Raw genomic sequence first — 23,629 nt, 5'->3', positions numbered from 1 at the left:
AACGAACACAATTATTTTCTAAAATTTTAATAAATCCTTCGAAATAATAAAATTATTATTATAATTTAAGTTAATAAAATTAAAATTATTAACTTCTTCCATAATAAAATTATTTTTTTTAAATAGTAAAATCTTTGCAAAAATTCAATTATTTACAAAAAAAATTCACGAAAGAATTCAATTTTTTTCTTAATTTTTAATAATATTTTTCGAAAAAATTTTAATAAATCTTTCAAAACAATTCAATTATATTTATAAATAGTAAAATGTTTGCGAAAATCCAATTATTATTTTCAAAAAAATTTCACGAAAGAATTCAATTTTTTTCCTAATTCGATATAAAATGTTTCAAAAGAATTCAATTATTTTCTAAAATTTAGTAAATTCTTCGAAAAAATTCAATTATATTTATAAATTGTCAAATTCTTTGCAGAAATTCAATTATTTTGAATACAATTTTAATAAAATTTCATGAAAGAATTCAATTTTAAAAAAATTTTTTAATAATATTTTTCTGAAAAATTCAATTATTTTTAAAAATTTTAATGAATCATTCGAAACCATTTTAATTATATTTATAAAATAGTAAAATTCATTGCAAAAATTCAATTATATTCTATACAATTTCACGAAAGAATTCAATTTTTTCTTAATTCGTTATAAAATTTTTCAATAGAATTCAATTATTTTCTAAAATTTTGATAAAATTCATTAATTAAATGTGACGCAATGTTCAATTTCAATTTTTCTCAAACACGATTTTTTTAAAAACTTGAAAGAAATTGTTCATAAAATTTAATTATTTTCAAAATTTTTAATTAAAATTATTTAAGAAACTCTATTATTTAGAAAAAAATTCAAAGAAATTGCTCAAAAAGAATTTAACTAGAATTTTCAAAAATTTAAACAAAATTCTTCGTGAGAATTTAATTATTTTCTTAAATAATAAAATTCTTCGAAGGATTATCTTCGAACGATTATTAATATAGAAGATAATTGATTTAGAGAAGAATTTTGTTTAAAAATAAATGTTAAAATAAATAAAGTTAAAAATTTTTTAGTTAAAAATTGTTTTTTTAAACTTGAATAATGTTTTATATTTACAAATTTTTCTTTCTCAAATTAATAATTCAGAAACACTGTAAAAATTATTTAAAAAAGTAAAAAAATATTGTCTTTCTAAATTATTGAATATAAACGTAATAAACTTCATCGACGTAAAATTTCAGGAAAAATTCTAATGCAATAAATAATTAAATTTTAAATTTTTGTTTCAGTTTTATGTCCGACTTAGTGAGACTGCACGATATCCCTTTATTGTTACAAGACGAAGATAAAAAACAAGTTAAACATCATGATTCGTAAAGATTAATACGAAAAATGAAATCATCTCTCTTCTTCTTGCCAATGCGCTTTCAAACGTTGTTGTGTCGCATGTTTAAAAAAAAAAATTTTTAAGCCATCGATCTTGCTTCTAAGCTATACGTTTACATTAAAATCTATCGCCTCTGTATAGAAGTAAGACGAAAAGCTCCCTCTGATACTCTCTTCTAGTCTTAATTTCAATCACTGATGTAGTTTGTACAATTTTTTTATAAGACTTGATTATTTCATAAAATAATGTGTATTATCATTTTCCTCACGCTCATAAAAAAAGGAAAATGAAAATTCAAAATCTCATTGCAATCGTATATATTTAAAAAAAAAAAATTCTAATTTTATTCTGTTATTTTAAGTGAATATTTTTTCATAAAATAATTATTGAGTTTTTATAAGTTTTTGTACATAAAATGTACCGGATAAATTATATATAGGTATATATTTCGCAAAAAAGGAAAAAAAAATAATGAAAAGTGATAAATGTAAATTTTATCTCCTTATGGCTTTAGGGATGTAATCATTTATGATTGATTATTGATAGAATATTATTTCCATACAGGAAATACATAAATTATTAAATAGTGTAAATTGTTGTAAGCCAGTGTATTTAGGAATAATTTATTGAAAACTGACGTCATGTGCAAAAATAAATAAAGCCGATGATAATTGTATTATGTTTTTTGTAGTGTTTTCCTTTTTCCTTGTTTTCCAAATTATCACCTTTTTAAGTTTATTTATTCATAATTTATGTTCCTATTGTTTTATAATTAATACTTAATACTAATGTCACGAAAAAAAATAAATAAATATTCGTTCACAAAAAGTCCGTTTATATTTATTTAAACTTTCGCGCCGAAGAATTTCGCGTTTGCGCATAAACCTCTTTCAAAAAAAAGTATAATTATTATATTTATTTTCTTATTCCTCTGGAATTTTTCATTTGTCAAACTATTTTTAATACTAATCTTCTTCAAAATTTGTCAATAATTTTGAAATAAAACCAAAAATATTAAAAATAATTGTTATTTTACTTTCAAAGTTTTATGCGCGCCATATTTTTACCAATAAGAATTGAGAAAAATACCTTTAAAGAGAGCCAATGATGGACGACTTTGATTTTTCAACCAATCAGAAGAGGGGTTGTAGGAGAAACGGTATAAAGAGAAAAAAAGTGATGGGATTCATGGGAAGAGAAGACGCAGTGTAAAAATTGTTGACGCGATTCACCGGATTTTTTAAAGAAAAAAGGACAGAAAAAAAGCCGCTGGAAGTGTTTGATAAAGACGTGTTTTATAACTTAGATTAGTTTTAAAATATTTCCGACGAAACAATGGAAACGACGGAGGAAAATGAGCATGGTCATCTTAACGAAATATTAACCACCGATGAATTGTCGCAAATTCCCAACTCTTCCCTCAAAAAGTTACAATCATATTTCAACGATAAATTTGAGGAATATCTAACAGCCAAAGCAATTTTTGAAACAAGTCGTCAAAATCTTGGTGAGATTTTCATATTATTTTTTTATATTTAAACAAAATATTTTCTTAACCTTCAAGCCCTTCAAGCTCATGCAATTTCACATAACCTAACTTTTTTGAAAATAAAATGAAAAAACTCGTTATATGATCTGCAAAGAAACTTTTTGCTATAAATTTAAATTAATGCTTAATAAATGCTTCTTTAATAATAGATTCATTAATAACAAAATCTATAGTGACAATAATTGTCCCCTCGAAATATTTTTTTACAAATAAATTTTTCCGGTTGTAGTTAATTTTCTTTGTTCATTCCGGCTTCATACATTGGAAAAATTCGACCTCTCAAAAGGTCAAGTTTACTTTCTGGAAGAAAATAAATAGACTAATATTAATGTCAAAGAAAAATATGCAACCAAATGCTTATTTTTACGTGTTTAGAAATAAAACGTTTGAAATGAAATAAAACGACACCATTTTATTCATTTTATTCATACTTCGACATTTTAACAATTGAATACAAAATCCTCAATATTTTATTAATAATTAATTAATCGGGGTGGTTGCTGGACCGGAAAACCGGAAAATGCCAGTGAATTTTGATCTTGATCGGGATTCTGGAAATTTTTTTTTAAAAAACTCATTTCGTGAGAAAAAATAGAAATTTGAAAATATTTGAACTAATTAGAAGAAAAGTGATACGAAATTTATAAAAATTAATTTTTAAATAATAAATAAAGTAAATAGAAAATAAATATAAATAAAATTTCCTTTCTTAGAAAATAAATTTTTAAACAACGGTATTTTGCATTAATATCAATTCGTTTTTTTAAATTATTCATATGCAACTATTTCTACATTTTAAAATGTTAAATTAATATTAATATTTGCTTTTTTGTTTCTTAACTTTTTTATGATTTTTCTTTTCAAATATGAATTTTATGGAAATTTTTGAAACTAATTAAATTCTTTTGTGCAATTTTATTTAAATTGGATTAAAAATTATTTAATTCCTGCAAAGAATTTTAATATTTATAAAAATAGTTGAATTTTACTATTTATAAAAATAATTGAATTCTTTCGTGAAATTTTATTAAAATTAGAGTAAACTAAAATATTTTTAGGGTTTGGGAAAAAGTCAAAGTTTTGTCTCAAAATCAGGGAATTCTTCCAATCTTTCATAAAATAATTTATTTTTAGTTATTTTTTATGACTGGGAAAAATAATTCATGACCCGGAAATTAGCGAGAATTTTTTTTATGAAAAAAGTGGACACCCTGTTAATTAACGAAAATAAAAAAAGTAATTTAATTATAATCAATAAAATATAATTTTATAAAAATAAAACATAATTCAAATTTTTTTTCAAATACAGAAAAAAATTTAGATACTGTACAAAAGGAACATGAAGATCAGAAGTTGGATCTCGAAGAATGTAAGGGAAAATTATGTTTAGCTGAAGAGTATGCTAATGAATTAAAAACAAATTTAGATGAAACTAAAGCGGAAATTCACAAACTTCAAGAATCTGTCAAAAGGTAATTATTACTTTCTTTCAACTATGTAGCAATTTAGCAATTTTCGACTGTGTTTGCAAATTACTAAAGAATATTTAATTAACAGGTTAGAGAAGGAGAATTTCGAACTTAGAAAACAAAGGGATTCAGCTTGCGATGAAAGAGATGGATTACAAATGCAAGTTGAGCGTCGCGACAGCGATTTGGAACGATTGCGAATTGAAGTCAATTCCCTTGGCTCCCAATTGCAAGCTGCAGTTACTGCCAAGTGTCAAGCACTTTCGCAAATGGAGGAAATTCGCAGTCTTGAAATGACTCTAGATTTCAAGTTCGTATATTTTATTTTACATTCAATATATTTAAACAATTAAAGAAATTCTCAAAGAATTTTTTCAAAAATTATTCAAGATAATTTAGTTAAAAATTCTAGAAAATCTAAAAAACATTTTTATTTATTATAAAATATGAAGAAAACGATCACTTCGAGTCGAAGACTCGGAGTGATCGATTTCTTCATATTTTATAATATTCTTACATTGTATTTAAATATTTTAGCCTCTTTAAGCAAACGAAGTAGGATTTTTCAAATTCTTTTATAATAATGTTTCTTTTTAATTTTACAGAGAAAAACGTATAGAACAAGAGCGAACGCTACTCAGTCAACAAATGGCCGGTTTAGAAGAAGAATTATCGAAGAGAACTGCTGAATTACAGACTACAAGATCTGAAGCTTCATCGCGATCGCTATTAATTGATACACGCTTGAGTCAACGCGAGGAAGAATTGAGTCTTGCTATAAAAAGTACAAATCAACTTCGCGAGGCTCAGTCTACACTTCAAGCTCGTTGCGACGAATTAGCTCAAAAATTGGAAGAACAACGAAATCACGAATTGTCGATGCACTCTTCATATCGCGAGGAAGTTGCCGCCCAGACCCGATTAACCGAACTCTACAAATCAATGGCCGACGATACGAATGCGAAAGCTGAAGAATACACCAATGCCGTGAAAGAATTGCAAGAATTGATTGAAAATGCCACTGAACAATACGGAACACTCGAATCGAAACACAATCAACTATTACAGGAACGCGAGGAGGAGAATGCAGAGAAGGACAAAAGAATCGTGGATCTTAAGACCGAATTGGCACACGCTAACGAATTGCTCACAAGTCTAAGACAAGAAAGATTGGATCAAGCTGTCGAACAGTTGGCTCCCACTGCAGCAATTACCAGCAGAGTTCTCAGAAAAGGTTTGAGTTTGACTCAAATTTACACCCAATTGGTTGAAGTGACCAACGAATTGGCGACGGCACGCGAAGAAAATGAGAGAATGAAAATCCACATGGACGATATTCTTCACGAGATCGAAGAGAAAACACCAATTCTACAACAACAACGGGAAGATTACGAATCGGCGCTCGATAATGTTAATACACTTTCGTCCCGTCTCGAAGAATTACTCCACGAGAATAACAGATTACAAGAGCAAACCGAAGAAGCGAATAAAATCGCCAACATTCACACGAGAGAGAATCAAACACTAAAAACTCAAATGTCAGATCTCGCCCGACAAGTGTGTTTCCTTTTGAAGGAAATTCAAGAACTTCGCACCGGACACGTGATGCATTCAAACGACATCTCCATGGATAGTGACGATCTCACGTCCTCACAAATAATCAGCAAGAAACTTGTCACATTCCGTGATATTGAGGAACTTCAACAGAATAATCAGAAACTTTTAACAATCGTCAAAACCTTATCGGCCCGACAAGAGGAATTCGAACGTGTCGCGAGTGAATCCACCTGCGAGGAAATGAAGGAGAAACTTGACAAGTACATTGAGCAATTTGAGGAAATGAAAGCCTCACAAGATAGACAAGCGAAAATGTTCGACGGTTTAGTTAAACAACGCGATATGTACAAAAATATGTATCAACAGGGTCTCATGCAAGCGGCCTCGCGAGGCTACACCAACTCGAATAATCAGGACAAAGAGAATGAAACAACAAATGAGAAACCTGTCGAAACAAAAACCGATGAGAATTCTCAAACACAGAAAGACGAGGAGAAGGAGAAGGAGTGGGAGAGAAAATTATCCGACGCCGAGACACGATTGAAGCAAATAACTGACGATTTTGAAACATACAAAAAGGAGAAAGCCGCACACGAAAAAATGCTAGGCGAGGAAATTGACAGACTGAGAAAAGAATCCGAAAGCAGTTCAACAAAGTGCTGTCGTCTAAAAGCACAACTCGACTCGTCAAACGAACGTTTCCATCTTCTACAGGCGAATGTAGTCTCCTATAAGGAGCAAATCAAGATTCTTGAGGAGAAATGCAACACCTATAATACAACAATCGGAAAACACGAGCAGAGCATTATGATCTTGAAGGACGAGACTTTGTCCGCCCAGTCGAAACTCTCCAGAGCGGAGGTACAATTGGAAAATTTGCGACAGGAGAGACAGATTTTGAAGGATTCGGAAAATCGATTACTGAAAGAACGCGAGGTTCTTCACCGTGAGAGACAGACCCAAGCTCTACTGAAGGCGGACGTCGAGTCGATAAAAGCAAGTCTCGAACGTTCACAAGTCGAAGGTCAACTTCGTGCCGAGCAGAGATTAGACGATGTCACCAGGGAATGCGCAGCTCTTCGTAGACGTCTCCAGGAGGAACAGGACCGATTCAGAGAACTCACGTCCCATCTCGAGAAGAGGGTCAACAATGCCGAGGATCGTCTCGCCGAGGAACGAAACCTGGCCGAAAGAGTGAAATCCGAATTGGATCAGGCACGAATCACAGAGAGTGACAATTTGAAGCGTATCGATGAATTAACCGACAAAGCTCGACAACTCGCCGTTGATTCACTCTCGAAACCAATTTCCGGTCACGACAATATGAACAAGAGAATCAAGGAATTGGAATCCCAACTCACCAGCAGTCAAGCCGAGACGAAATCACTCACGGAGCAATTAAAATCTTCTCGCAATCAAAGTCAACAATATTGCGATATTGCTGAGAGTTCAGAGACGCAACTTCGTGAAATTACTGCTCAACATGATCGCGAGAAGGAAGAAATGGAAAATTTGTTGAAGGAGTCAAGAAACGAATTGAGTAATCTCGAGAATAGATTACGTGTCCTACAGGAGGAATTATCGAAAATTTCGACCGGTAGTCAGGAAACTGATTTTGATTTAAGGGAGAAACTCGCTGCTGCTGAGAAGAAATTAGAGGAACTCGACGAGGTGAAGGGAGAACTCGAACTCGTGAAATCCGATCTACAAAGTGCAACAGTTGCTGCTAAAGAAGCTGAAGAGAAATACGTTCGAGAAATGTGCTTACACTCGGCAGATTTACAGTGCTTGGCGAAATTGAAGGAAGAATCGCAGGATGTTACGGGAAGAATGGCCACACTCACCCAGGAGAGAAATTCAGCAATCGAGGCATTGGAATTGGAAAAATCCACCTGGAAGGAGAGGGAACAGAGAGTTATCGACGAAATGAAACAAGTTCAGAAACAAGTCGAGGATCTTAATTCACAGAATGCTATTTTACATAGTCAAATCCAGGAGTTGAGTGATCGAGCAGCAGTGATGCAGAGCCAACAGACGAAATTCGGCGGAAATGAAAGCGCTGACACGAGTTTGGATTTGAACCGCAGTTTCGGAAATATTGAGGAAGATTCGAAATCTCATGAACAATTGATCCAGTTGATTAAATTGATGCAGAAGGAAAAAGCACTAAATGCGGCGAGATACGACGTTTTGAAAGCAGAGACTATAACTCTTAAGTCTCAGGCTGAAGTGGCAGAGAGAAGATTGAAGGAAACTGAGGCTCTGCTCAATTCGGAGCGAGAGAAATTGGAAATCGACGTTGTGACAGCCACGAAGCATGCCAATTTGTTGAGAAAGGTCGAGACGCTAAATGCGATCACGGATTCGAATCGAGTATTGAGGGAGGAAAGAGATATTTTAAGTACGAAAGTCACGGAACTTACGGTCCAAGTCACGGCCCTTTCGGAAGAAGTCGTGCCATTGAGAGAAAAGGCTCGCGACTTGGAAGGAAAGACCGAAAATCTCCTGCAAGAAAACGTGAGTCTCAAGGGAGAAGCGACCCGCTGGAGGCAGAGAGCCAACACCCTGGTCGAGAGAGCAAACAAAGCAAGTCCCGAGGACTGGCGTCGACTCCAAACCGAACGCGAAAATCTCAGCAAACTATTAACCTCCGAACGGGAAATCCACGCCAAGATGTCTGACGAATTCACCGCTCTTAAGTTGAAAAAATCCAAACTCGACGAACAGATCGAACTACTACAAAAGCAGGTTCAACTCCAAGGCGAACAACTCACCAAGACCACCGAAGACGTACGCAGACTGAGCCAACAATTGACAGAAACAATCACAGAATCCTCCAACAGAGAAAAGGAATTAGTCACCCTCAGAAAAGAACTCGCCGACAAGGAGGCCGCATTGAACGAACTCAGAAACAAGGAATTACAGATTCGCAAACTCGCCCGAAAATACAAGGCGCAATACGAAGAATTACTCAAGACAAATCAAGAAGAAAAGGCCAAAGCCGAAGAGCAACGAATCGCAAGTACCAACGCCGCCAACGAGGAGATGCAAGTCCGCGAACGGGACAATCAACTAATTCAAGAACAACGAGAACGCATCGATCAGCTAACATCCCAGATCGAAGAATTGACCCGTCAGTCCACGGCCTATCAGAGCGAATCCGAAAATCTAAAGAAAGAAATCGACGTCATCAATCGCAGCGTCTCCGAGAAGGAAGAACGCGCCAAATTGGTCCTCAAGAACGCAAGAACAAAAATCATGCAACTTTCCGAATTCAAAAAGAACTACGAGAAGGAAATCGGCGAACTCAAGTCCCGAGTCGATTCCGTATCGAACGACAATAACACCGCCGCCGAACTTGACGCTCGGCTAAATACAATGCGCCTCCAGCACGAATCAAGAATATCCCGCCTGGAGCACGAGAAATCGGAGATTATCGCCGAAAAAGAAGCCCTGGAGAAGAAGATTACTCTCCTCCAGAGACAATTGACGAGCGGAGTGAGTGGAGCGAGTGCGACGACAGAACCACCCACCGCGAACATCAAACCAATGTCGGCAAGAGCGGAGACTCCCTTCGCGAGTATTCGCCCCATGAGTGTTGTGGTCCAGTCCCGAACTGCCGCCGTTCTGCCAACAACTGCCTCGGCGCCCGTTCTCGTCGCACCCCAACAACAGCAGCAACAGCCCCAACAGCAAGCTGTCCACACGACCGAGACAAGTTCACCGACCAGCAGCCACACGGACTATCAACCGGCGAGCACCAGCTCGTCATCACAATCGGCTCCGAGCAGTCTCAGGCAGCTCGCCGTTCAGCCCCAATTGAGTGGTTCGGCCGAATCGACCCAGAGAGAGGAACCAGAGAGTCTCGAGATCATGACAGTTCAGCAGCAGCAGTGTCAACAGCAGCAGCAGCAACAACAACAGCAAACTGTCGCTCTCGTCAGTCCTAGAGTCGAGCAACAGCAGATCACAGTCACCATTGAGCAGCAACAGTCGGTCGCGAGCAGTTCCACCCAATCGGTGAGCACCTCTCAAGGTTCGACCGGTCACAAGAGACCGAGAAATTTAGATTCGTCTGCATCGGGTTCGGGTGTTGTCGAGGGCGTTTCGGATCATCGTCAGGAGCAGAATTCAAGTCCAAAGGCGAAGAGAAGTCGACAGCAGGAGGTGACGCCTTCGGGTACTGCCAGCGCTTCTGAAATTGAATATCAAGTGCCTACATCAAGCCAGAGGGATCAAGATGAGGAAGGCGAGGACGGATGTGTCGTCGTTGTGGATTGCGACGAAGGTGAGGGAGCTGGAAATCATCAGGCGCAGGAGGAGGAGGAATTTGAGAATGATCCTTATGAGGAAATGGAGGAGGAGGAGGAATTGCCGTACGGCGTTGAGGTTGAGGGAGAGGGTGATAATAATGAAGTGGAGATTATAATGGAGGAGGATGCAGCTGGTGTGGAAGTTCCCAGACAAGTGCAACCAACAATTGCTGCGAGTCAACAGCAACAGCAGTCGGAAGCCATTAGTTCGGCTGGTCCCTCCGGTGAACCGCCTTCATTTGCCCGTTCGGCGAGGGGCATTGCTCCGATGCCGAGACAACAGCAACAGCAGCATCTTCTTCTTCCTCAACAGGGTTACGAGGATGGGGGTGATGATTGCATTGTTCCGAGTACACCGACACTGTTTGTTCCACGAAGAGGTGATGGCTTCGGTGAAGCTGTCAGTTCGCCGCAAGTTCCCCAGGGACGATTCACGTTCGGTGATCCTTCAGCGCCAGCGACAGCTTCTTCAACGCCATCGTTGACGACGTCCTCTGGCACTGCTGCCCGAACGATTTTTGGTTCATCTGCTCCTGGTGTAGCGCAAGTTGTTCAAGAGGGTATGGATGACACGAGAATGGATCTTACTCAATTGGAAGATGGCGGAACTGGAAGAAGTGTTCCTACTACGCCACTGCAGGTTTCTCCGGCTGCTGATATGCCTCCTTCGGTAAATATTTACTTCATTTTCTTTATTCATTTATTTCTATATTATTAATATAATTACATGCCTCACGTGACTGTTTTACTACTTTTTTCAACGGATGCAATTATTTAGCTAGTACTTTGATAGAAATTTCTCCTTCAAAGTATTAACTAAACGTTGTGATTTCCATAAAATAATATTTCATAATAACAACATAATTGTCTATTCAACTTTTATGGAATTTACAACGTTTAGTTTAAGGGGTTACGCCACCCTGAACGCATGAAAATCGGATGGTTTTTTAGGAATTTTTTTGATAAAACTGTTTCAGGTAGGACTTCTTTACATTTATTGATGCTTTAGTACATATATTGAGCTTTTTAAATATTAAAAAAAAAATGGTTTTTAATTAAAAATGGCGGAGATATAACTATTGGCGTGGATCAATTTTTCCGGAGCACTCCTTGATGGTGTACATGATTGGCAGTTCAATTTTTGTCAGAAACAAGTAAAACAATATTTTTCTTAAAAAGTGATAAATTTTGAACAGAGTGACGAAGCCATTTAAAAAAAAAAAATTTTTTACGCAAATGGAAGCACTTCAAAAATTGACATTTTTTTTTTGGCTAAAATTACCGTATAAAAAATTGGATAAAAAATTTTCAAATTATTCAATCAAAAAAATCCCACGTCACTCTGTGGAAAATCTATTTAGGAAGATGTATATTAATTTTCAAGTCAATCGATTGAATAGTTTTTGAGTTATCGTGTACACCGTCTCGAAAATTGTGGTTTCGAGAAAAACGCAAAAGAAGAAAAAAATGAACTTTAGTGTATTATAACTTGAAAATTTTTCAATGTACTATTTAATCAGCAATTCCTGGGCCATAATTTTTTTTATTTAAGAATGGATGGGATACAATGAAAAGGACCCTTCCTAAATCATGAAAGGGCCCCCTAGACCATTCGAAAATAGAAAGTCGCTGCTTCCAGCAGCTCTCGGCGCGTCCCCACTGCGCTGACTTCTAATGACCATAACTTTTGTAATTAGTGAGACATTGTCTTCGGCGACATCTCAAAATATTCGTTAGAATATAAACTTTGAAATTAAGCAAAAAAAAAAAATAAATTTTTTTGAAAATTTCAGGGTGGCGTAACCCCTTAAACAGAAATGGTTATTTGATGTTGGTTTTTGAGACTAAAAAGTTTTGTAAATAACTTTTATTCATTTTTATTTTCATTATATTTGCAGACGAGTAGTGAACCATCAGAAGAGCAAGAAACACCCATGTCGATGATTTTGGAAAGAACACCAGCGGCTGTCGATAGCAACGAAGATTCTACAATTCCAAGTATTCGTCTAGTTACCGAAGAACAAGATCGTACTCAACCGGAAATAGTTGCAGATTCTGACAATGTGGCACCAATGGAAAGTGAGTGTCTTCACAAGAATTCAATTATTTTCATAAAATTTCTCCAAAGAATTCAATTATTTTTAAAAATGTTGATAAAATTGTTTGCATTCAATTATTTTTATGAATAATACAAATTTTTTGCAGGATTTGAAATATTTTCTTAAAAAAGTAAAATTTTTGTCAAGAATTCAATCTATTATTTTTATAAATAATATAATTTTCCTCTGGATTCAAATTATCTTCATACAAAATTTTAATCTTCGCAATAATTCAATTATTTTTGAAAATTTTGATAAAATTCTTTGCATTCAATTATTTTTATGAATTTAAAAATTTTCCGATAGATTTCCATTATCTTCATAAAAAAATTTTAATTTTCACAATAATTCAATTATTTTCAATACAATTTTAATTACATTCATAGAAAGAATTTTTTAAAAATATTTTCATAAAATTCTTTCTAAGAATTTAATTATTTTTAGAAATTTTTATAAAATTCTTCTTAAAAATTCAATTACTTTTAATACGATTTCAGTAAAATTTCTCGAAAGAATTTAATTATTATTCCAAGTTTAGTATTTAATTTCAATTATTTATAAACACGATTATTTTAAAAAGTTAAAAGAAAATTAGGTAAATTTAATTAAATTCTTATAAACAAATTATTAACAATTTTTGAAATAATTGAAATTTCATAAAACTATTCAATATAATTTTATTTTATTAAAGAATTTTGTAGAATTTAGTTAAAAATAATCGAGAGACATTAAAGTTTCGAAAAGTTTTATTGAAAAATAAAAAAAAATTGGATTTTTTAAATATTTTAATTCCATTTTTTTAAAAAAAAATTGAATTATAATAATTTTTGAAATTTCCTAAAATTCTATTCATTGTAATTAAATTTTTTTATTACGAACTTTTTAAAAAAATTTTGACAATAATCTTTGAAAATATTAAAGTTTCGAAAAATTTTATTTAAAATTATGAAAAATTTTGAAATATTTCAATTCCAATTTTTAAAGATAATTGAAATTTCCAGAAACTCTATTAAAAATAATTAAATTTAAAAAATCAAGAGAAATATTAAAATTTAAATATTATTAAATATTAAACATTTAAATTTAATTATTATGATTATTTCGAAAAGTTTTATTTAAAATTGTGAAAAATTAGGAGTTTTAAAATATTTCATGTCTATTTTGAAAAAAATAATTTAAATTTCCAGAAATTCTTTTAAAAATAATTTTTTTAAAAGAATTTTATTTTGAAACTTTTTAAAAATAATGGAGAAAAATATTAAAATTCCGAAAAGTTTTATTCAAAAATCTAAAAAATTATATTTCTAAACTATTTCAATTCTATTGTTTAAAGGTAATTGAATTTTTATAAACGAATAATTAAAGATTTTTGAAATAATTGAAATTCCCTGAAATTATGTTAAACATAATTGAATTTTTTTAAAAAAATTTTATTACAAGTTTTGAATTTGAAAATAATTGAAGAAAATTTGCCACTGTAATTAATGTTATTTCTGAAGTAGAGTTTTGTATCCAATTTTTTCTTTTAATAATTATCTTTTTTTTTTAATTGAACATCGCCTTGAGTATTTTTTTAGGGGTCAGGAGAAAAAATTAAAATTTTTTTGTGAAACGGAAAAAATTTTAAATAACTGAAATATCCAAGAATTCTATTAAAAATAAGTGATTATTAAAAAACTTAAATTTTGATAATAATTCAAGGAAGTTCGCCACAGTTTAATTTTATTTTAAAATTAGGTAGACACTCTTAAAGTTCTAAACTAAATTTTCGCTTCTACATATTTTTTATGTATTTAAACTCTTTTCTCTTTTTATTAGGAGCAGGAAAAATTTTAAATTCCATCTGAAAATCAAAGTTAAAATTTTGTGTCAACCTTAAATTAGAAGAATAATAATTTTATCATTTTTATGATAAATAAATTTTCTTTTGAAAAATCTGAAAAGAATAATGTTTTCTGAAAAATTGTAAGAATTTCTAAAATTATATTTTATATTTACATTATTTTTTTTTTCTATAAGATGTCGGCTCCGAAGCTGAGAAACAAACTGAAGAAGCCGGCGCCTCTGGCTCTGGAGTTGGCGATGATGATAATGTAGATACAGGAGTTGACGCTTCAGAAGAATCTGGATTAGAAATAGTTGAAGACGATTCGAAAGAAGAAAATCGTGAAGCTGAAGCATCACCTTCGGTGAACACTCGACAAAGAGCGTTGGCAGCAGCCACAGCATTAGCTGCAGCAGCTTTACCCTCAAGAGGAGGAGGCACTGCAAGAAGAGCGGCAAGAACGCCATTCCGAGCGAATCGTGGCTCAAGACCAACTCCCATCGTCTGGGACAACAGTCAGTCGAACAGGGGTGAGAGTTCCGACCCATAAAAAGCTTACACAGATTCATTTATAAAGCGTTTCGAGAAGCTTTTATTTTTATACTACTAGATTATTATTATTAAAGCTGCGGAGAATTTCTAAGTTTTATATTGAAAAACAAAAAAAGAAAGAGATGCAAAGCTTGTAAATTTTATCATGTAAAGCTTGCTTACTTTCTTAGCTTACGGGTAACAACAACTCGTTATCACCAAAAGAAGAAGAATTTGCTCATTCTCTCCATAGCTTTCTTTTCATTCCTGGTGATTTGTTTTCTAAAAATTATTTATTATTTTACAATGAACAATATTAATTTGTTCATTTTTTGTTTATCTTTTTTTTTTGTTTTCTCTCTTTCATACAAATGCATGAAAAAATTTACAAAAGAAATTCTATTTTTTAGGAGGAAATATTTTATTTTGTTCTTGCGCTATTTCTTTGTAAAATGCTTTTATAAAATTTACAATGAGGATTTTAAGAAGTAAACAAGCGAGCGAATTTAAAATGTAATTCCTCTTTTCATGGGTGAATTGTTTGAAAAATATTTCTTAGGATTATTAAAAAGTGATCAGTTTTTTTTTACAGCTGTATAAAAACGTATTAGGAGTTTAGTTTACATGCTCAGGGAAACAAAATATAGTCATTAGAATTTATCTCGTTATTTTGTTAGAATTTTCATTTTATAAAGAAAATTGAAACCAAAAATTTAATTGTAGATGGCATTAAAAAAATGTGTCTAGTTTTAAGGGTAGAATAAAACTCAATGATTCGAGTATTTATAAAATTTGGAGAGAGAAAAGTGATATTTTTAACTATAACAAGAAAATTTTTCAAATATTTCCTAACTTTTTTTTTGTAATTTTTTCCGAGGAATTCAAGGGCAATAAAATGGATCAGAAAATATTGTGACACTCGATTTTTTTTTAAAATTGATAGATTTTCGAATCCATGCGTAATTTTGTAGACAATATTTTTTATCCACAAAAAAATTGCCGAACGAAAAATTTAATTCTTAATATTTTTGAAGAATTTAAAGAAAATTTGTTCTCAAGCTGAAAATTCTAAAAAATACTATATTTTTATTTTATTCTTTCATTTAGAAATTCATTTGTTTATTTTTCTAACTAACAGATCATAATTTATTAATACTCTTTTTTCGTATTTAAAAAAAATTATGATTTGAATTAATATTTAAATGTTTATTATTTTTAATTAATATTTATTATTAGTAATTATTAATCAAAATAATAAATTAATTAATATTCATTCTTATTTTTAAATTTTTATATGAAAAAATATGATTTAAAATTACTTAAAAAATTGAACAAACGAATTTTCAAATAAAATTGAATAACTACCTAGTATTTTTTTAGAATTTTCAGCTTGAGAACAATTTTGAAGAAAAGCAAAATGCTTCGAAAATGGTAAAAGTGAAATTTTTCATTTAGCAATTTTTTTGTGGATACAAAAAATATTTTCTACAAAATTATGCATGACTTTCAAAATCTACAAATTAGAAAAAAATTCAAAGGGGATCAAAATATTTTATAACGAATTTTATTTCAAGATACTTGAATTCTTCACAAAAAATTACCATAAAAATAATTTTATGGAATATTAAGAATATATTCTTGAGATATTCAAAAATATTGATGAAGATTTGGAAATTTTTTCCTATATTAAAAATACTAGAGACTTAAGAGTTTAGTTTACCCTTAAAAATTAGAATTGTCTTTTAAAGCATGTATTAAAACACTTAAATGCCATTTTGTAAAATATTGATATTAGTAATTTAAAATCAAAGTTCAACTTAATATTTAAGTCTATACGTTAATAATATTTTATGTTCCTTAGAACGAAGTCTTTAATTATTTGTTTTCTTTGTTGAATTAAGATACTTGATATGCAACAGTCTCTTACAAAAGTTAATACTAAAATGACGAATTAGTAAATGGTTTGAAAAGATAAAAAATTTGTTAAAGAACAATACCTGAGGGAAGATTTATTTCTTACAAAGAATTTTCAAAATAAAAATTAATTCCATAGCAAATTTTTTTGATTTTTTTTTCTTTCACTCTTTCTGTTTTTTTTTATGTCTTTCTTTATTTTTCCTTCTTTTTTTATTTAATAATTTTTTATTTAAAAAAATGATTTATTCTAAAATATTTTGACAATATTCTTGAGAAATTATAAAACTTTTCATTAATAAAAATCGGGGATTCTATTTTGAAATGGTTTTCCAGCAAAAGACGACCACTTTTTCGGTTTTCATTCGACGATTTACTTTTATAAGTGAATTTTGTTGTATAAAAATGGAATTATTGACATTGATTTGAAAGAGAATTAAATGTGTTTTCTATTTATTTTTTTATTTTTCATAATTTCTCTCAATTTCGAAGAGAAATTTCTGTTTGAAATATAAAACACTGTTAATATCTCAAGATATTATTTTTTAAGATAATATCTTTCCCCCTTTTAATTTTTTTGAAATTTTTGTGATCAGAAACTTTATTTTTTTCTAGTTTTCAGTTCCTTACGTTTAATTATGGACATTTTAGAGAATTTAAGATTTTAGTGAAGTTTAGAATCTTTATAATCGACGATTTAGAAAAAAAAATATTTTTCTACGCAAAATTTTTTAGACATATTCGTTTAGAAAATTTGTAAAATATTTTTCTAATCGAGTATTTTAGGCAAAAAAAATTTGTAAGAGGAGAATTTTATTATTTTCTGTGCAAAATATTTTTTCTCCTTCAATCGTTTATTATAAACGTTGTAAAATTTATCGATCTGATCTAAGATCGATTTTTTTTTTCTTAAAAATTGGTAGATTTGAAAATCATACGGAGTTTTTGTAGCGAATATGTTTTTGTATTCATAAAAAAATTGTCAAATGAAAAAATTGATTTTTACTATTTTTGCAGCACTTTTTTTAGAAAAAGAACTTTGTTTATAGGTTGAGAATGAAAAAAATACCATTTTTATTCTATTTTTTAAATTGAAAATTCATTTGTTTGTTTTTCTACTTTATTTTATTTTTTCATAATTTGTTTATATAAAAAATCAAAAATATAAAAAAATTATGATAGAAATAAAAAAGTTAATTAAAAGTAATTAATTTAATTAATTCAATTTTTTTAATGAATTAATTCATTAAAATTATGATTTGAAACTAGAAAAATAAACAAATAAATTTTTAAATAAAAAATTGGTTAACAATGGGATCTTTTTAGCATTTTTTTAGCCTCAAAACAATTTGAAAAAAAGAAAATACTTTAAAAATAATAAAAATAAATTTTTTTCAGAAATTTTTTAGAGATAGGAACAAAAACATATTTTCTACAAAAATTTCGCGTGGATTTCAAAAAGCACCAATTTGTAGGAAAAATAAAAATTAAAAAAGTGTTAAAGTATTTTCTAACCATTGAATTCCTTACAAAAAATTACAAAAAAATGAAATATTTAAAATATTTTCCTGTTATAGTTAAAAATGAATGTTATCGAAAAATTTAACAAATTAAAGTGAAAATCAAGTTTTTCGTAAAACTTCTATACTTTGTGTCAAATTTTTCAAAGACAAATTATTTTTATTTTTGAATCCTTTGTTCATAATAAAACTTATGGGACTGAAAACTAGAAATCGTGAGCTCTTTTTATTAGATAACTTTCAATTAAATTGAAGGAAGAAAGGGTTTCTTTGAAATTTTAAGAACTTTGTATTTTAAATAGAAATCTTTTTTTGCAATTTGAGAGAAGTTTTGCAAAATAAAAAGAAAAGGAAGTTAATTTAATTTTTAAATTGGTGTACAACTGGTTATTATTAATAATAATTCCTTTTTTATCGGATAAAATTTACTTAAAATGTACTTTCCTTGCGATTGTCGTTTGTTGTTGAAACGATTCAAAATAAAATGCCCCGATTAATTTTCAAAATTTATCTCAAATAAAAAAATTTACAATTTTCAAGCATTAACTTTTGATAGACTGTCGTAAATTGATTATCTTAAACGTTGTTTCAGTAAAAGAAAAAATTTCTCTTGAAGAGAAAAAAGTGTTAAAATATTCTTTTTTTCATCTAATCACGTTCTTCTTTTTCCATAAAAATTGCACTCTCAATCATCATGCTTTTCATAAATTTGAATACAAAAACACACTTATCACGAGTTTTTTTTTTTTTTTTTTTTAATTGCAAAACGCTCTGTCGAGGTCTTAAATATGCATTTTATTTAAGGACAAAATTCAGGGCCAGGCATGATGCGTGGTCACTTACCACGAGGCGCCAGCGACGGAACTACAGTAAGAGGAAGAGGAGCTAGGGGAAGGCGTATGCGTGCAAAATATCCTTATAGTTACAGTTAAAGAAATATCACGAGAGAAAAATTAAGAATTCTCAATTGTCAAACATTGAAGTACGAAATACTTTTCATGTAAACCATTAAATGTTATAAAATTTAATATAAGCTTCCAAAAAAATATTTCAACAAATCATTTTAAAAAAAAAATATTCCCATCGAATATGATCATAATTATTCCTTTCGGATTTTTGTGAAACGAAAAGAAGGACTAAAAAAGTATAATATTGTATCTCGCGCGTTATGTGTCAAAATAATTCGGTATTTATAATCAAATTTCTACGACATTCCGAAAAAATACCGTTGATTTTGCTTTAAATTGTAATTTTAATTTTTTCGGTATGAGTCTTTTATGAAAACGATTTTTTCTGTAAATTAGTTTAAGTTTCTAAATGTCAATATTTTTTTGCACTGTAATATATTCGTCAATATATTTTGAAATGTTCAGTAAATTTTTTTGCGATGAAAAATTTTACTCGAGATTTTTTTTTTGTTATTCAATTGAAGTGAAAATGAGAGAGATAGTTTCTTTGTAGTAGTTGAATTTTATTTGGATTTCATTCATTAGAATAATTTTTTTGTAACTGAAAGTATGTAATAAAATAAAATATTTAAAATTAGTCCTTGGGCGTATTTATTGGGTGATGATCAACCCAGGAGGAGGTAAATCACTTATCACTTGGGGATTTATAAACAAGACGGAGGAGACTAAATTCTAAATTGTAAAAATATTTTTTTGTGAGTACAATAATTTTGTATTGAGAATATGAATTATGAAGGAGAATTTAATATAAATATTGTGGAGAAATACTGCTTTTGTCTTAAGCTAAATGTGTTATCACAAATATTGTTAATGTTTCTTTCATTTCAGATATTTCATTCTTCACGTAGAGCAATTGAGAAATGCAGCACAATTGATAATGAGAAAATGTTCTGTAAAATGAATCTTGATGATTCGATTTACTGACGCCGCAAAGAGTTTCACTTGGCATGGGGCCAAATATTTTCCTCGAATATACACATTTAAACAGTCTAAGCCCAATCTTTTTCAAAAAGCAATTTCACGTCAAGAACGTCTGGACTCTGGATTTGTGAGAGATGGCTTGATTTAATGTCAACGATTCTCAACGCGCTCAAAATTTCCGCAACACACCAAAGTTTCTGGTTGGTATTTTGGAATTATTTCTAACACATTTTTTCTAATAATCCAATCACTGAATACTTTTTTATTTTTTGCAGATCGACGACGAAATTATTTTCAAAATAAAGGTTTTACCCGAAGGTAATCATCGCACTCTAAATCACCACTTTTATATTCTCAATATTCACCGAGTTATTAAATCACTTTTTTCACACTCTCTTTTATTCTCTTTCAGATTCCCGAAGAGGAGAATTGAAGAAAATTTCTTAAGGAGATCGAAGAAAAATTCTAAGGAGTTTGAAGAGAATTTCTAAGGAGATCGAAGGTCAGAGAAAGACAATAAGAGGTCTTTGGTTCTCCTGACAGATTCTGTCGTTGACACTGGTCACTTTACATTCACATTTCCCGTGATGTTCAACTCTGATCCACGTTTTCTTATTATTCCTCGTGCCGACACTGCCGATTTTGATTTCAACTTCCTCGGTGTAATTGGAACTGGTGACTGGCGAACAACTCAAATCAGAACTGGGACAACATCCTGTGTGGACATCGCATCTTTTCAAAATTATATAAACAGGATAACTTGGACTCTCGGCAAGATTTAAATGTACACCTTCCATTAAATCTTGAAGATTATAGGCCCTGGGTTGGGGTTCACTGCAGGCGAATACTCGCGAGTAATTGATACCTTGATTGAAGGAAATCTTTCGGGGCAAATGATCAATATTCCTCACTGTGGTACTGGAAAAATCTTGATCGGCAAACGTGGGAAGAATGAGGACCAAAAGAAGATATGAATTCTCCCAGAAAGAGATTCTCATCTTTTTACGTAAGGTGAGAAACTGTTTTATTTTTTTCACTTTTTCCGGTTTTTTTCCAAAAAAAACTGCGATTGAATGAATTTTTTTTTTAATATGACGAGTTAAAATGTAGTTTTTCGAAACACAAACTGTATTCTTAGTGAATCGTGAGACGAGTGGCTGAATCTTTCCTCCTCTCAGAGTATTTATACTTTGAGAAGTGTAGTATCCACTTTAGCATTTACTTGAATCTGAAATCACGCATGATCGACGCTAGATTTTCTTTTCGATTAATATTTAGATTGAGAGTTTGTACTTTTTATATTCAGAGCAGTGAGGAAAGAATTCTCGAGTCTGTAACTCTGACTGTGTGATTGACAGGGTGTCTACTAACCGGGAATTCCGGGAAAACCGGGAAATAACCGGGAATTTTATTTGACCGGGAAAAACCGGGAATTAGCCGGGAATTTTATACCGAACCGGGAATTTTTTCACAAAAATTAAAAAAGTTTTATTATTTTAATTTGTTTTTAAAAAATCAATTTTTATTTCAATTTTTATAGATATTTATACTGTTCTCTAAATTTAAGTTAGTTAAAAATAATTAATTTGATGATAAAAAATCAGTTACCAATTCAAATATATTATGTAAATAAATTTAAAAAAAATTATGGAGTTAATAGAAATATTGTGAAATTCGACTGAAAATATGTAATTAAATTTGTTAAAGAAATTCATTAGAAACTTTTTAACAAATAGAATTTTCAAAGTATTTTAATTTAATAATTGATTAATAATTGAATATTATAAAGAGTAAAATTCTAATGTATTCATGTTTCTTACTCCGAAGATTAATAATTAAAATTTTTATTAGTTATTTTAAAAAAATATACATACTTAAAATTGTTTAATAAAATTAAACTTTCGCAAAATTTTTTTTGTCTAAAAAATAAAATTGTTGTAATTTTTCAATTCTATTGTTTCAAGATAATTGAATTTTTCTAAACAAATCATTGAAATTTTTTTACTTTTTTTGAAAAATAATTGAATTCTTTTAAAGAATTTTATTTAAATTTTTCGAAAATAATCAAGGGAAGTTAGTGACCATAATTATAATTTTATTTTTAAAATTTAAAGTCCCTCTTACAGTTTTAAATCAATTTTTTGCTTCTAAAAATTATACTATTCTATTATTATTTAATAATTATAATTATTAAACTTCTCTTAAATTTTTATCATTTCAAATTTCTGAATGTTCAAATAAATGATATTTATTTATTTCTTGAGCAAATTAAATGTTTATTACATATTAAGTAAAGAATTAATTATTGCTGCTTATTATTTTCAAAAATTTTAATAAAATTCTTCACAAGAATTAAATTATTTTCATAAATAATAGCATTCTTTGGAAGGATTCAATTATTTTTATAAATAGTAAAATTCTTTGCAGAAGTTCAATTATTATCAATGTAATTTTAATAAAATTGAAAAATCCAATTTTCAATTATAATTATAAAGAGACAAGATTATTTTTAAAAACTTGAAAAAATTCTTTGTTTAATTCAAGTATTTTCCAAGTTTTTAATTAAAATTACTGAAAAAAACATTATTTTCAAAAAATTTAATGATTTATTTATGTTTGAAATCAAATTTAAATTTAAATTTGATAAGAAAAAAAACCGGGAAAAAATTAGGATATAGCCGGGAAAAACCGGGAAATAACCGGGAATTTTGTTAAACGAAAATAGTAGACACCCTGGATTGATTTTTTCCAACCACGGATTATACGACTTTTTGGACTCTTTTCGATTGTTTTCAAAAAAAAGCTACTTTTTTCGACTCATTTTCAAAAAAATTTGACTTTTTCGACTTCTTCTCCAAATATTGCATTAGAATAACATTTTCTTTGGTATAAAAAGAAACTTTATTTCGATTCTTATAGTGTGAAAAATGAGTATAGTCAATTCATTCAAAACTTATTTTTTCATAACTTTTTTAAGATACTTAAATTTTCTAACTATATTATTAAAAAGTTATTAAATAATTGTTTGTTATATTTTATTGCAAATAACTGATTTGTTTAAATATTTCAATAAAAGTTTTGAAAATCAAATTTTGAAGAATTGTAATAGTAAATTTTTAAAATAGTTAAAATTTCAATATTTATATTAATAATCGTTATATTCCGGAATTCTATCGAAAAATTTTATTAAAATTTCTAAAAATCCTAATTAAATTCTTTTGAAGAATTTCTTTGCATTTTTTTAAAATAATGGAGTTTCTATAATAATTTTAATTGAAAATTTTTAAAGCAATTGAATTTTATGAAGAAGAATTTTATTAAAATTGTATTGAAAATAATTGAATTCCTGAGCAGAATTTTACTATTTATAAAAGTAATTGAATTATTGCGAAGAATTTTACTATATTTATAAAAAGTAATTGAAATGTTTCAAAAAATTGATTAAAACTTTAGAAAATAATTGAATTGTTTTGAAGAATATTATAGAATATTTACAAAAAAAAATAAATTCTTTCGAGAAATAGAATTCAAGTTGTTATTTTGGAAAATAATTAAATTTTTTCAATTTTTTGACGAATATATTTAAAA

The 23,629-nt window shown here is 29.7% G+C and overlaps 3 protein-coding genes across 3 annotated transcripts in view; 2 read left to right on the top strand and 1 right to left on the bottom strand.

The window, feature by feature from the left end:
* The window catches only part of LOC122504690 (fasciculation and elongation protein zeta-2), a 52,519-nt gene extending 50,463 nt beyond the window's left edge, over positions 1 to 2,056 (top strand). Inside the window, exon 9 of the mRNA XM_043615903.1 lies at positions 1,278 to 2,056. Coding sequence (XP_043471838.1) covers positions 1,278 to 1,294 — 17 coding nt within the window. The 3' untranslated portion in view covers positions 1,295 to 2,056. The remainder of the gene's footprint in view (positions 1 to 1,277) is intronic.
* Positions 2,057 to 2,548: 492 nt separating this feature from the next.
* LOC122504674 (nucleoprotein TPR-like) lies at positions 2,549 to 19,085 on the top strand. The gene is made up of 7 exons (XM_043615881.1): positions 2,549 to 2,882; positions 4,234 to 4,396; positions 4,482 to 4,703; positions 4,999 to 10,933; positions 12,162 to 12,342; positions 14,382 to 14,717; positions 18,957 to 19,085. The coding sequence occupies exons 1-7, from the start codon at positions 2,711 to 2,713 to the stop codon at positions 19,082 to 19,084; spliced, it is 7,137 nt and encodes a 2,378-aa protein (XP_043471816.1). The 5' UTR covers positions 2,549 to 2,710; the 3' UTR covers position 19,085.
* Positions 19,086 to 19,451: 366 nt separating this feature from the next.
* Positions 19,452 to 21,424, bottom strand: LOC122504700. Its single transcript, XM_043615911.1, has one exon. The coding sequence runs from the start codon at positions 21,037 to 21,039 to the stop codon at positions 20,545 to 20,547; it is 495 nt and encodes a 164-aa protein (XP_043471846.1). The 5' UTR covers positions 21,040 to 21,424; the 3' UTR covers positions 19,452 to 20,544.
* Between the last annotated feature and the right edge of the window lie 2,205 nt (positions 21,425 to 23,629).

Source organism: Leptopilina heterotoma, unplaced genomic scaffold, assembly GCF_015476425.1.
Source record: "Leptopilina heterotoma isolate Lh14 unplaced genomic scaffold, ASM1547642v1 Lhet_111, whole genome shotgun sequence".
NCBI classification, from domain to species: domain Eukaryota; kingdom Metazoa; phylum Arthropoda; class Insecta; order Hymenoptera; family Figitidae; genus Leptopilina; species Leptopilina heterotoma.
The sequence above is the reverse complement of the archived record's forward strand: the minus strand, read 5'-3'. Positions and strand labels throughout refer to the sequence as shown.

What these genes read in the sequence shown, in the direction of transcription:
- LOC122504700 (XM_043615911.1), bottom strand. Translation starts at nt 21,039, where the DNA reads ATGAGAATCTCTTTCTGGGAGAATTCATATCTTCTTTTGGTCCTCATT.
- LOC122504674 (XM_043615881.1), top strand. Translation starts at nt 2,711, where the DNA reads ATGGAAACGACGGAGGAAAATGAGCATGGTCATCTTAACGAAATATTA. An exon ending in AACAAGTCGTCAAAATCTTG is followed by an intron (nt 2,883 to 4,233) that starts GTGAGATTTTCA and finishes TTTCAAATACAG; the next exon opens with AAAAAAATTTAGATACTGTA. An exon ending in CTGCTGATATGCCTCCTTCG is followed by an intron (nt 10,934 to 12,161) that starts GTAAATATTTAC and finishes TTATATTTGCAG; the next exon opens with ACGAGTAGTGAACCATCAGA.